Source organism: Leishmania mexicana, chromosome 6 (genome assembly GCF_000234665.1).
Source record: "Leishmania mexicana MHOM/GT/2001/U1103 complete genome, chromosome 6".
In the NCBI taxonomy this organism is placed as follows: domain Eukaryota; phylum Euglenozoa; class Kinetoplastea; order Trypanosomatida; family Trypanosomatidae; genus Leishmania; species Leishmania mexicana.
This window is the reverse complement of record NC_018310.1, coordinates 25,364-39,378: the sequence shown is the minus strand read 5'-3', so window position 1 is coordinate 39,378 and position 14,015 is coordinate 25,364. Positions and strand designations below refer to the sequence as shown.

Sequence of the window (14,015 nt, the reverse complement as noted above, 5' to 3'; positions counted from 1 at the left end):
GTAGAGAGAGGGGGAGAGAAGGCCAGAGAGTCACTGACGAGGGAGAGGGGGCCCAAAGAATAGAATGACGGAACAGCGAGAGGGAGGGGCGGAGTGCGAGGGGAGCATCTCCCTTCTGAGAGGACAGGACAAAGGTTTGTGGGCAGAGACCTTGCTCACGGGTGTGCTTACATGTGCGGTGTGTGTGTGTGTGTACCCCTGCCTGCGCTCACTGAACATCTTCACTGCCTTTGGACTTATTCTTCTTTTGGCTTTTCGTTGGTGCGCTTCTCTTTCCTTCTCCATCCTCCCACCCCTCTCCTTCCGCGCTCCCCTCGATGCCTCCCGTTGCGGAGTTGTGCGGCTGCTCATCTTGATCTGCATGCAGCGCCTCTCTCCCGCAGTTGTTTCCCCTTCTGTCTCTCTCTCTGTGTGTCTCTGTGTGTGTGTGTGTCTACAAATTCGGAATGGGGGAGGGGGCGGCTGCGGTGGTCGTCGGGGGTTTGGTGAGGGACACGAGTGGAAGGGAGGGCGCGCACGCTGCCGGTGCTCCCACCCGCCCTTTTTATCTTTGTCTATGTCTCTGCTCCTTTGTGCGTGGGCGCGGTGTTTTTGTTGTCTGTTGCCGCTGCTTCTCGGTCTTCTCCCTCCTCCCCTTCATAACGTGACTCACTTCTTCTTAACTGCCGTTTTGCCTTGTTTTCTTTCCCGGCATGCACGTGCGCGTGCATCTCCCACTGTCCCGCATCCATCAGTGCCCTTGCGCAGCCCACCTGCGCCACTCTCTCATCTTTCATCTCTCATTGCCCTCGTCTCGATTTCTCACGCTCGCGTGTGCGGATGCCTTTTTTCTATTCGTCATTGCTTGCCTGCACTTGCGTACACGTCTGCGTGAGTGCGTGGCCCTTCCGTTGCCCCTCTCCCCGTCCCATCTTTGTCGCTCCATCGAGCCCGCTTCTACCCACCACCGTCACAAGCTATTTCTTCCTTCCACCGTGTCCATCCAGCAGCATTCCCTCCTTGTCTCTGCGACCCCTCTTTCTTTTTCCTTTCGCGCATCACCGTTACCGGCACGCGCGCATGCCGCATCGACATACACCCCTGCATCTGCCCCTGTGGGGCGTGCGGAGACAGCCGTCCCCCAACAGGCCACACCACTACGCCACCATACGCCCTAGACATTGAATGCTACAAAACGCACAAGAGAGAAGAATGGAGCGCGACCCGCTGGGACGGTATGACGATGGTGCGTCACCCTCTCAGCCTTCTGTGGAACAACCTACTTGCCGCCGTCTTGCATCTCTCCCGACTGCGCGCACTCTCCGCACACACTCACTTCAACACGGTAGGGGCTCTGATCAAATTTTATCGCGTGAGTCGTCTTGAGGGTGGGGCCAGACAAACGGGAGAGGAGGGATGATGCCGCTGCAGCCGTTCTGGAGTGTGTTTGTTTATCAGAGTGCTGGCACCGCTCGCGCCGCCGCCCCCCGTCACGCGCAGCTCCCCTCTCCTTCCCTTCTCTGCTCCAACCCGCATCTCTCACTCTCCCACTTCTCCCTGTTGCACTGCGGCCGCTGTCTCGTCACCTTTCCTCTCTCTCCGTTATCAAGCATGTCACCGACGACCCTAGAGTTGTGCGGGCAGCGCGTCTCCTTAAACATCCTACTCGCTGCCCACTCTGCCCCACTGTGCCCTTTCTCCTCCCCGCCCAGATGTCCCGCTTAGACAACGAACCGGCACAGGGCGGGATCACCACCGATACGGAGAACCAAGAGAATATCAGCAACGACGGTCACCAGCCCATTTCCTCTGGCGAGCGTAACCCCCGGCTGCACGGCTCCATCATTGAATTCGACTCCAGAACGCCGAAGGTAGACAGCGTGCCGAACAGCTACTCGCTGCCGCTGTCATGGCACAGGCTGTGCTACAGCGTCGGCAAGAAGCGCATCCTGTGCAGGCTGACGGGGACTGCGCTGCCCGGGCGATGCCTCGCGGTCCTCGGGTCGTCCGGTGCCGGCAAGACAACGTTCCTGAACGCGATCTGCGACCGACTAGCGTCTGGCGGTAAGCTGACGCTGAGCGGGAGGCGCCAGCTGGGCGACTGTGAGTTCGAGCGGCACTTTCGCAAGGCGATGGGGTTCGTGGCGCAGGACGACATCATCTCGCCGCTGTCGACGCCGTACGACGCGCTGTGGTTCTCGCTGCGCACGCGGCGCGGGACGAGCCGTGCGGAGACGGCGGAGCGTGTGCATGAGGTGCTGAATGTCCTGCGGTTGCGGCACTGCTGCGGCACGAAGGTCGGCATTCCCGGCCTGGAGGCTGGGCTGTCTGGTGGGGAGCGCAAGCGGTGCAGCATCGGGATCGAGCTGATCTGCGACCCGAAGATCCTGCTGCTTGACGAGCCGACGTCTGGGCTGGACTCCGTGACATCTGCGAAGGTGGTGCACCTGCTGCGCCAGCTGTCGCGGACGGGCCGCACCATGATCTACACGATCCATCAGCCGACTGCGGAGGTGCTGTCGTACTTCGACGACGTGATGCTGATGACGCAGGGCCGCATTGCGTACCACGGGACGATGGCTGCGTCGCTGGACTACTTCGAGTCCATCGGGTTCCCGTGCCCGGACAAGTACACGCCGACGGACTACTACATGGTGCTGCTGCAGGACAGCGTGACGAGCAATGTCCTGATCAAGCGTTGGCGCAAGTACCTGAAGGACGCACCTCGCACGCCGCACACTGCCGCTGTGCGTCTCGCGAGGAGCCGCAGTGATTCGTCTGCTGCGCGGTTCCTGGATGCGTACATTGCGAAGTTCGGCAGCTCGCCGGCTGTGCAGTTGTACGAGCTGACGCTGCGCACGATGATAGAGATCTCGCGCGACTCCCTGTACCTGTTCTCGTACATGGCGCAGGCGATCTTCTTCGCCGTCGTTGTAGGCCTGATCTTCTTGAACGTGCAGGACAATATAGAGGGGGTTCAGGATCGCCAGGGCGTGCTGTTCATGACCGTGATGAACCGTGCCATGAGCTCGACGTTCATCATGATCAATACGTTCAACAATGCGCGTGCCGTGTTCATGCGTGAGCAGCAAGCTGGTGCGTACTCGCCGCTGATGTTCTTCCTTGGCCGCAGTTTCGCCGAGTTTCCCGTGCAGATTCTTGCCGTGCTGGTGGAGAGCTGCATCCTTTACTGGACGGTGGGGCTGCATCATCATCCCGGCTCCTTCTTCTACTACTTTGGTGTGATTGCGCTGCTGTCGCAGGTGGCAACAGGCCTCGGCTTCACGATCGCGACCTCGTTCCCGTCGCTTGTGGTGAGTTCTGGCACCGCATCGGTCTCCTTTATGCTGCTGTCTCTAGGCGGTGGCCTTTTCGCAAGCACGGACCGTCTGCGCCCGTACTGGTACTGGCTGGAGAAGCCGTCCTTCACGCGGCACGCGTACATCCTCGTGCTGCGCAATGAGCTACACAATGTGCACCACATTGCGTGCGACTACTACCGCTGGGGCGACGGGTACTGCATCAACCAGCCGCGTGACGGGGGCACAGTGATGCGTCTGCTCGGGTTTGACGGTGATCCGCAGTCGGCGAGTGTGTACATGTGGGTGTCGCTCGTGGTTATGTTGTTCCTGCTCCGCAGCATCAGCGTGATTGCGCTGGTGGTGGCCGCTCACGAGAAGATGTAGAGACGCAAACAGGTGTGCTGTGCAGCTGGTTTTCGTGGATAGTGCAGCAAGCGGCTTTGTGGCCTTGTACCGTGGTGAAGGCTGGCAGAGGGAAAGTGAGGACACCGCTTCGCTTCTCTGTGAGCCTAGAGGTGGTTAAGGGCAGAATGTTGAGCGGTGTGGCGGGCATAGCTTCACCGACTTGCAGTGACGGTGGATGTGGGGTAGGTCAATGTCGAGGCGTCAGACCTCTTGTCCGCGCTCTGCTGCCTGTGAATATGCGCTCCCTCATCGCTCTTGCCGAGTTTATCCGTGCTCTGTCGAGGCCACTTCGGAAGCCGTTAGTGCTTTCTGTGTTTTCGCGCTGCCGTCCCCCCTCGAGACCATTTCTCTCGCCGTCAGGTTGTGACGGCGCAGCGGATGCGTTGCCGCCCTCTTATCCTCAACTCGAGGTGCACGCGAAGACTGGATGAGGCAAGATGCGTGGAGTCCGCCTGTCGGTTCACATCGCACTACGTGTATGAGAGGCGCTCTGTTCCTCCAACGGCCGCTGCCTGTGTTTGCGTCTCACTCTCTCTCCTGGTGAGCTGTTTCCTTTTGGTTCTCGCTCGCTCGCTCTCTTTCGACGGGAGATCGAGCAGGGGAAACCTCTCACATGGCTGCGGCCCACACACACTCACCGCAGTGTTCGTTTTTTTATTTCATGGGCAGGAGGGGTGGGGACTGCACTCACGTGCGTCGGAGTGTGCGTTGGTGTGTGGGTGCCCGTGACGTTTTGCCTCCCCTGTCCTTCTGGCCTCCTCACTCCGCACCCTTTCCCCTCCTCTCTCTTTCTTTCTCTTTCTCCGCTGTATATTTATTTATATCCTGCCATGTGGTCCTGGTGCTGATGTCGTCTATGCTTGCGTCGAAGGCTTTGTCCATCTCCTCTCCATGGCGCCTCTTCGTGGGCTGACCGGGACTAATTTCCGTCTCTCTTCCATTGCCTTCTGCTTCCTTGGCACGCCTCTAGTGTCTCTCGCTGTTGGTGAGTTGCGTCTGCGTGCGGGTGTGTTGTGTCAGGGGCTTTCTGTGCACCTTCGTGCTTGTTTTGCCAAGGTGACGGCATACCACTCGTACCGTCCCCCAGCGCACATCCACACGCCTTCCCCCCTCCTCTTCCCCCCTTGTAGCCACATAGCTGTCGTGTCACGTGCAGCACGGCTGCGCCGCCGCTCGCGGTGTCTGCTGGTCGGCTGAAGTGTTCTTTCACGGAGTGCAAGAGGACCTGCTTCGCATGTGCTGCGTGTTGTGTGCCACTTTCCTTTCGCTCATCTTGTGTTTGTGCCTTGCGTGCTTCTCTGCTTTCTATTGACCCTTGTCTCCCTTATCTCTGTGCTTTCTCGACTCTACGCAGAGGCGCAGGCGCTCCTCCTTGTGATCATCTTTGCGGGTGTTCCTGTGCAGGCCATGGGTGTCACTGCGCGTACTTGTAGAGTGTGCACCGCTCATCAAGCGAACGGCTTTCCTACGTGCGCGCGTATCTGCGTGCAATTTGTTCAGTAGTCTCCGTTGCTTTATCCTGTGGCCCCACGCCCTTTTTCTGTGCGCGCCCGCTTTGTTTTGTCAAGATTTGATGAGAGGGAGTGGCGGAGGTGGAGGGCGCCGAAGAGGGGGAGGGAGTGAGCTGGACGAGGCGACTGTGGGTACTTCTGCCGGCGTACGACAGGAGAGGTGCGCACAGACGGGCACCGATGCGTTCATCTGCACGCACCGTCACATGCGGTACGGCGCTCCAGCCATCTCAAGTAAGGCGACGACTTTCGCGCCTCCCCTCCTCCCCACTCCCCAATTCGCCACTCCTGCGTGCGGCAACCCTCACGCAATATTCAGAAAGCTCTCGCTTTACATATTTTTCTCTTCCTCCAGCGATGTGCCCGATGTGAAGCACGCCGGCTGGTGGAGTGGGGCGAACGCGCTTGTCCGACGGCGAGCTTCCCACCGACCACTCCTTCGTCTTCTCGAAGATGCTGAGGTGGCTCTCTGCGTACATGTGCGTCTGTGCGCGGCGCTTCCACTCTTTTTCGTTCTTTGGATTTCCGACTCTCGTCATGTACATGCGTATCCGGTTACGCACACCCGCGCTGGTGATGTCTCCCTCGCCCCCTCGTTCGAATAACATACTTGTGTCTCTCCGTGTATACGTGTATATATCTGTGTGTATATATATACACGTATGTATGTATGCGTGTTTTCGTCTCTCACGCCCCCTCCCCCCTCATCTCTCGCTCCGTCAGCGCCTCGAGGCTGAGGACATCAAGAGTGTCTCAAGAGGAGGCGCTCACGCCGACGCGGACAACCCACGAGATCGAGAGCCCGGATAAGCGACGGATTAGAGAGGAGAAAAAGAAATCGGGAGTGATTGCATCTCGGGGTCGTGGTTGGTGGTGGTGTGGGGGGAGGGACTGCATGATGGTCTTCGCAGAAGTGCGCACGGTGCGGGATGTTATACAGGTGAGGCATCAGGTCACCTCGAATGGGTTTGTGCGCCGTGCGGTGATTTGGTGTTGTCGGCGCTTTTGTGGGGATGTTTGTGCATGCGAGAGTCCCCGGAAGCGGGTGGAGGGGGACGTGTTGTGTGGTGCGCGGAGGAGGGGAGGGAGGAGAGGTGAGGCCGAGCGGCCTCTCTCTCTGCTTCCTGCTCATGTGCTCTCTGTTGGCTGAACATCCTGCTTTTCCTTGTTCGATGCGGCAGGTCTTGGTACGCTTCCCCCTCTTTGCGCTACGGTTCCCTCTTGTGTCTAGGCTACCGCGGTGAGTGGATGGTGGCTGCGCGTCTCTATCTGGAAGGGGCGTCAGCGTGAGAGGGGGTTGGGAGGGCTCACTTCGACTCCCGCAGCTGCAGCCGCTCTCCAGTGCAGGCCACTCAACTCGTGTTACTCCTGCGCGTCTCCTTCTTTTGACTTCTGGGGATGCGCCACCATCACGTATGCCCGGTCACACGCCAGCTTGCCCAGCTCACGCTCTATCTTTCACTGTACCCTACTCGTGGTTTCTCTCATGGTCCGGTTCCGTATCGAAATGGATGCACTCAGACACGCGCACCACGGCCAATGCATCACGACGTCAACGGCCCCAGCGCAAGCGCCTGCAAGAAAGTAGCCACCCCTGTCGGCAGTGTCGGAGCACCTTGACGTGGCCCTCGATACTGAGGACGCATGGAAGCCGGCATCGCGGACTACGTGTGGTCTCGTCTCTTGTTGTGTCTACGATCCTGGTAGCTGGCACCTGCTGCCAGATGTGTTCAAGTGCCTTTCTTCTCGTGGGAAGGGCGTTGCGCCTCTTCCCTTTGTCTTTTCTGCGGTTTTTCACGACGCCGTTTGTGACCCTCCCTCCCTCACGCACCTCCTTTATCGATGCACTCCCCCCTCCTCCCTCCCCCACTTCCCTCTCGACCACCTTGCCGCACAGCATCCCACAGGCAAGGACAAGGCTGACAGCGCAGTCGATTGCTCGCTGCTGTTGTGTGATTCCCTCGCGTACCTTGCATCGCTCTACCGAACGTATTTCGTTTCTTAGACTTGAGCGTGTATACGCGTGCAAACGGACGGTGTACTGCGCTCCTCTTCGCCCCCTCGACATGCGCGTGTAGCGTGCGTGCCCGTGCTTGCTCGGTGGTTGACTCGCTCTCTCCCTCCCCCTCCACGCAAAGACCCACGGGCGTCACACGACGCCAATACATCCATTAGGGAGACTCGGAAGGGAGACGGCGCTTCACCACTATCAGCATGACCCTCATGCACGACGATGTGCTCGTCGTCGCCGGGGTCTCCGTGTGCAATGTGTCGTGGTTTACCGTAGATACCCACAGTCTGCTGCTGGCCTCCGCCACCGCTGACGCGGCACGCATCTCTCAGAAAGAGCGGTGGCAACAGCGACGGCCACATGATGGGGACATATCGACGGAGAACGACGATGCTCAGCTTGACTTTGTGCTTTACGACGCGACGGCGAGCGCCATGAGCGATAAGAGTGCGGTCGTCGACTACACCTTCCTCACAGCGCAGCCGCAGCCATCACGTGTGCTTGGCGAGGATCTGGTAGCGTACCAGGCGCGCCTAAAGCACTGGATGGAGGCCTGCTATGCGGGGCACTACGCAGCACGCTTCATTGACCACCTGCGCAGCGCCTCCCCAGCGCTTTCTTTTGAATACGACTCGGTGCTGAAGCTGATCAGGTCGGCAGATGGGCAGCGCACTGTGCGTGGTCTTGTCGCGCCTACATTGGGCGGCAGCGGCCACCATCTCATCAGCTTTACCGTGCCGCTACTCGTGACGGGGCGGGCGGAGAAGGTGTTTCAGTCGTTGAACAACTTGGCAGTTCTCTATTGCAAGGTTTCCCATGTCAAGTGGAGGCCATCGTACCAGCTGACTAGCGTCGAGGTCGACGTGCACACGCGCTTCCGCACGGCCCAGCCGACTGGCAGGATTACTCTCATTGCAGAGTCGGTCGTGCTGCGCCTCCGTGACGCTGCTGCTGCTGCTGGCGGAGTAGCGGGTGCCACGACGGAGGGGAATACTGCCGACTCCCTCATCCCATTTCTGCACAGCTGCGTTGATTTGCACGGCCTTCCGCGACTATCCATGGCGCAGCAGGGCGCCGGCTTCCTGGATCATATTCCACGGCTGGAGCACACGCTGTACCGCCGCATCCGCGAGCCGCTGCACTTCCTGAAGCTGGTTCTGGGGCTCATGGCGGACTTTGGCAGCCCAATCGACGTCAGCGCGAGCTGCAGAGCATTGACCGCGACGGTTGACAGTGCCACGCCGCAACCGCCATTGTCGTGGTCGCCGCCGCCGCCGCCGCCGCAGTACCCACCGCCGATGCGCAAGACGGCCACGTTCTGTGTTGTGGATCGCATCACAAAGATGAGCTTTACCATTGGCCTCCACTACCAGAGCGGTGATGAATTCCCGTCAGTGGAGACGACGTGCAACCAGTACCTGGACGCCCGACACGGCGCCACGATCTCTCGCAGGGTGAAGTTCTCAAGGAGCGCCTCGAGTATGCGCAAGGACGACGACGGCTTCCTCGATGTTGAGGATCTGCGTGTCACGGTGGTGCGCGAGACACTCGAGTGCATGTCGGGTTCCGCCGCCCTGGCTTGAGTGCGCACCGGGATACGGCGGAGAGCGGCGTGCGTGTTGCTGAGTCGGCTGCCGACTTTTGTTTTCTTCGTGTTCGCGCTGTGGCTCTCCACGTGTGCAAGCTCACATTGTTCACGCCATGCGCTTGTTCGCTCTCGTTGTGCACCACCTCCCGCATCTCGCGAGTGTGTGGGTGTGGCGTAGTGTTTTGTGTCGGTCTGCATCAGCGCGCTTTGCTGCATTGCTGGCTACTCTCCTACCAAGATTCTCGGAGCTGCCTCGTCGCTCTCGCCGAACTCTCCGCTGTCGTGGCGCTCTCCTTCCTCTGTCTTCATGTTCTTGGCGGGCTGCGTCAATGTGCATACGCGATGTGTCCCCGTTTTTATTTTGCGCTTCCCTCTCCGCTGCGCCACCCCGCATGGACCTTGACCTCTTGATTTCTCTCCCTCTCGGTTGCGTGCATGACGTCGATCGTTTTCATGGATGCGTGCGTGCGTGGCTGCCTTCAGGCCTGAAGGGGATGCAGCGGACCCATCACCAGCTGATGCGGTTCACACGTCGCTCGCCGACCGGACGCTCATGCATGCGCGATCACACACACACACACACACACACACACACACACACGCAATCTCTGCTACTGGGGTGCGTTGCGCCTTTCTTCTGTATGTGCGTACTTTTCAGAGATCGCCCCCTTTCCATGTGCCTATTTCTCTTGCTCCCTTCTTCCTCTGTGGTGGCTGCTGAACACTCACTCTCATTCTTTCCTCCGCACCGCACCACCGCCACCATCGCTGGCCATTTTTTTGGTGGCCTGTCGTACCGACATGTCTCTCCTTTCCTTCTGTGCTCGTCGTACATTGGCACCCTCGGTACGAGTCGGTGTCGTAGTTTATCATCACCTCCTAGCATACGCCGCCCTCGTACTTTCATACGCACAGGCGCACGGAGACGTCGAGTACACCCGCAGAGGTCCCGCTTACTTTAGTTTCATTGATGTACCGAGCGAGCGTGTGCTTTCTTATCACTGGCTCTTTGCATGCGTCCGTGACTGAGTATCTCCTCCACCTCTCTCTCCGGCTCTGCCCCTGTTTCTGTCGTCGTGCCCACCATCGATCTGTTCACGACTGAACACAACCACGCGCCTACACGTCTGCACTCACACGGGGGCGCCTTGTTCCGAGACATCTGAGACGGAAAACGCGAAAAGCAACAGCGAGGCAGCCAACCACAGCGCGCCACAAGCGTTCACGCTCATTGTTGTTCAGCGGCCGATCTCTCCATCACGCACGTCTTCCAGGGTGCGTTTTGTGTCGATCTTTATGCATGTACATTGCGTATTTTACCAATCCTTACGGTCGTCCTAGACGCTCTCGCCTTCTTAGCGCACTACTGAGGACTTCGCTGACCCCCCAGTACTGCTGCTGTGGCCGTGCGTGCCGTCCCTCTCTCTTCCTTTTTCTTTTGGGTGTTCCCAGGTCTCACTCTCTCGGTGTGCCGGTGTGGTTGTGCGCTCGGGCTCTCTTTTCCGTTAGCGCAAAGGTCACAGGTGTGCGGGCACGGGAATGGATTCGCCTGCTCAGATCCCCTGCTCGCCTTCACTCACACGCCCCCACTGCGCGCTCCACTTTGACAGACCTGGTGCCATGAACGGCATTCTGGGCAGTAGCGGGAGTGCTGGTGACGAGGCACCACTCCTTGACGGCATGGATGCCCTCACGCTGCAGGCCATCAATGAGCAGCAACTCATTATCTTTCGCCAGAAGGAGCTCGTCAGCACCCTCAAGGAGCGCGTCGAGGAGCTTGAGTCCCAACTGCGGCGGGTCGACGTGAAGCCCCCGGAGGCCGCGCACAAGGCGGATGGGCGCAAAGGCACGCTTTCCTACGTGTCTGAGATGCAGCTGCGACGCCACGTGAAGACGCTGGAGGACGAGAACAAGAAGCTCAGCGACCTCGTCGACGAGCTGCGCGCAGAGATGGGCACCATCTCCGCGCAGCTGTATGCCCAGAAACTGCACACGCAGAGCGAGAAGGATGTGTGGAGGGCCAAGGTGAGCAACGCGGAAGCGAAGAGTGTCGCCACCGCGCATCTTCTAGAGGCGACGGAGAAGGGCAATGAACAACTAGTCCACCACCTCGAAAAGCTCCGTAGAGAAGGCGAGGTCAGCGCATACGAGTGTGCGCAGTGGCGATCACTGGCGACCACTGCGGTAAGTCATCTCGATCACGCAAACCGGCGCTACGCCAGAGACCAGATCAACTCCATCGAGGAGGATGTGCACCGCTATGCCGTAAACCGGCTTCGCTTGGCGCGCGCCGCCGCATCGGCCTCTTTATTGCTTGACAGTGAGACGCCGGAGGAGACTCGAAAAATGTGGAGCCGCAGCGCGCAGCTACCGAAATTGCATCCCGCACCGCACGTCTTTCAGCAGCAGCAGGAGCCGGTGCGCTCGTCACTTGACGTGTCGCACCAACCGCCACTCTCACAGCTGCTCCCTTGTTGCCCAGGCCAGCCCGCGGCATCGCACTCATTGCCCCCGGCGACATCCGAACACGCGGACGCGTCTCCGCGTCCGCCGCCGTCGCATCTCGTCACTTTCACACAAACATGAACGATCCGCCGCCGGCGCTCAAGACGATACAGCTGGCACCCACCCCTGAAGAGATCGAGGACAAGACGCATGCCGTCACACCGCCAACTCTGAATGCCTGCCAGCACCCTCGACTTGCTCAGGCTTATCGAGCAGGGAAGCGCCATGTTCCCACGCTCCACCGTTCTCCACCCACTGCGGTCCCACAGACTGTAGTATCCAGGCGGAGGCTGAGCGATGGCTCTGGCCGCTGCCGAGCTCGTGCAACTTCGAGTCTCTTGTGATGGGATTTGGCCATTTCGAGCGACATAATTTGGCGGGGTTTGTGTGTGTGTGTGCAGTCGTGGACGCTGGTACTGGCGACTCGTGGGTAGGCCGGCGCGAGGCTCTCTGTGAGGCTTCTCACTACGCGATGCTGGCACGAGGAAACCCCGCAGCTCACCGCGTATGTACGCCGCTATCTCTCTCCATGTCGTGCCACTTTGTGTACGTCCTATGATCGAGACACCCGCTGTAGCCTTTCTGTCTTCCTTTTTCGATTTTGGTTCTGTGACTGCAGACATTCTCCCACGCCCACCCCCGCACTCTTCGTCCGCAACGCCTCCCATCCCTCCTTGCCGCTCCTCCTCTCCTCTTTCCTCTCTCTGCCTCACTGTCTTCTGCAACCTCAGTAGAGTCCTTCGTGACGGTCTACTGAGGTTATGCCGGTTGCCCACTGATGCGTGGTTGGGCGGAGGCCGCGGGAGGATGGCCACCAGTCTGCTCTTGTCTTTCCGCCCGCTCTCTCGTTTCTGTGTGGCGCCGTAGTACTTGGCGCACGTAACGCCCGCGTGTGCGAGCCCGTTCACCAACTCTCTCGCGTCTTCGTCCTTGACAGACAGCAGCAGCCGGGGAGTGACATTCACCGGTGCTGCTGCGCCGCCATCGATGGAAAGAGAGGCAGACAGCCACAGGGAGATAGTGACAGCAACCTGCGCACCCAGCTGAAATTCCGCACCCATACATCGACGCACAGACTGAAAGGGAGGGGGCAGGGTCGAGGCAGGGGGCTCGCCAATATGTCTCTGTCACCCTCATCCCCCTGCCTCTTCTAGGAAGCGAAGCGTGCCGCTGCTGACAGTGCCCCAGAGGCGAATCTCGGGGTGCAAATTTCACAGCCGCTGAGGAAGAACAAAGAAAGGAAAGGGAGAGCGCAGCGCATTCGCCCGCACACATGTAGGCAACAGCAGCGGCCCCCTTCCCAGACAAGAAGGAAAAAGAGGATGCTGATCAGGTGGGAAGGGATGGGAGGGAGGGGGAGAGGGAGTGGGTGGGCAGCACTGTTTCATCTATTCCTACTAGGCGCTTGTTCGTATCATATGTCTATTTCTCGTGCTCTCTTCTGGTGACCTTGTCGCACCTGCATCACACTAAAGTTGCTCCTTTTCCCGGTATTGTTCCTGCCACCGCCCTGCTTAGTTATTTCGCGTGTTGTTGCCGGTCGTCTATTCCCCTCCCCTCTCCCTCTCCAACTGCGCCTGTGTGTCGACTGCTCTCCCTCTTTTTTCGCTTTCTCTTCTGCGTGCTCTCTGCTGCCACGGAACCGTGCTGGCTGTCCGTGGCGCCATCGCCGGAGTCACCTCACGTCTGCACCGTCTGCGGTGCTGCTGTGCTTTCTCTCGGGGCACAGTCCGGCTCTTCTGTATACTTTTACCGCCTTTATGTGATTCCCTTTTTCCCTCTCTCTTGCGTTCAAATCTCCAAGCCCACTCCATGCTGTCGCTGCTAATTCTCCCTCCCCTCTCTTCTCGTGTGTGTGTGTGCCTGGCTCGCCGCAGACTCCCCCCTCCCACCACTCCAACACACCGTCTTCCTATTCTCTTTCGCTCTTCCTGTGTTTTTCTCCGCTGCTGCTAAGGTGACCTCTTCCTTTCCTATTCCCTCCTCTCTCTGTCCACCGCTGTCCATCCCGTGTGTGACTTCTCTCGTACTCCCCGCGTGCGTGCGCGGTAGCCGGAAACACGACGACGATAATATGAGCCCTTGACGTGTGGAGAGAGCGGCGGACTGCGAAACGACTTGTGCTGGAGGTGTGGTTATACCTTGCCAACGCACTTTCGCAAGAAGGCTTCCTGTGCCGCCCCGGTCTCCCTCCCTCCTTCGACCGTTGTGTGTATCTCTGCCTGTCTTGTACACACGTGCATTCCCCGTCTCTGCTTCCTCCCTCCACATCCCTGGTCACTCGGTTGGCCACATCGCCCCCTTTGCCTCTCGGCGCATGGGCTCATCCACCCTTCGCCCTCTGCCTGCCTCGCTCATGTGTCTCCATCGACCTCTTACCTCCCTTTTTCATCTCTTTGACCACCTTTTTCCATCTGCCTGCTCCCTCTCGCACCGTCACCGACACCACTGCCGCCACGCATCTCGTGCAGCTTCACAGATCCAGTGTGCACTCCTGTGTGAGATTCATCACTGCTGTGTGTGTGTGTTCTCCTCCCTCCGCTCTCTCCTTCTATAGCCATCCACTCGACGGCGACCACCCCCAACACAGAAAAATCAGTCATACGTTGATTGCGCTCTTTTTTCTCGTACGAGTGTGTATGCTTGATCGAGGGCGTCCCTCTCCCCTTCCCTTCCCCTTCCTCTCCGCCCCGATCTCCTGCACGAGCACATCA

At 59.2% G+C, this 14,015-nt stretch overlaps 3 protein-coding genes across 3 annotated transcripts; all 3 read left to right on the top strand.

Annotated features, from left to right (window-relative positions):
- Positions 1-1,691: 1,691 nt before the first annotated feature.
- ABCG1 (putative ATP-binding cassette protein subfamily G, member 1) lies at positions 1,692-3,665 on the top strand (the record flags this gene model as incomplete). The annotated part of the gene is made up of 1 exon (XM_003871971.1): positions 1,692-3,665. The coding sequence occupies one exon, from the start codon at positions 1,692-1,694 to the stop codon at positions 3,663-3,665; it is 1,974 nt and encodes a 657-aa protein (XP_003872020.1).
- A 3,746-nt stretch (positions 3,666-7,411) lies between these two features.
- Positions 7,412-8,791, top strand: LMXM_06_0070 (conserved hypothetical protein; the record flags this gene model as incomplete). The annotated part of the gene is made up of 1 exon (XM_003871970.1): positions 7,412-8,791. One exon carries the CDS (start codon positions 7,412-7,414, stop codon positions 8,789-8,791), a length of 1,380 nt encoding a protein of 459 aa, XP_003872019.1.
- Positions 8,792-10,416: 1,625 nt separating this feature from the next.
- On the top strand, positions 10,417-11,382 carry LMXM_06_0060 (conserved hypothetical protein; the record flags this gene model as incomplete). The annotated part of the gene is made up of 1 exon (XM_003871969.1): positions 10,417-11,382. One exon carries the CDS (start codon positions 10,417-10,419, stop codon positions 11,380-11,382), a length of 966 nt encoding a protein of 321 aa, XP_003872018.1.
- Between the last annotated feature and the right edge of the window lie 2,633 nt (positions 11,383-14,015).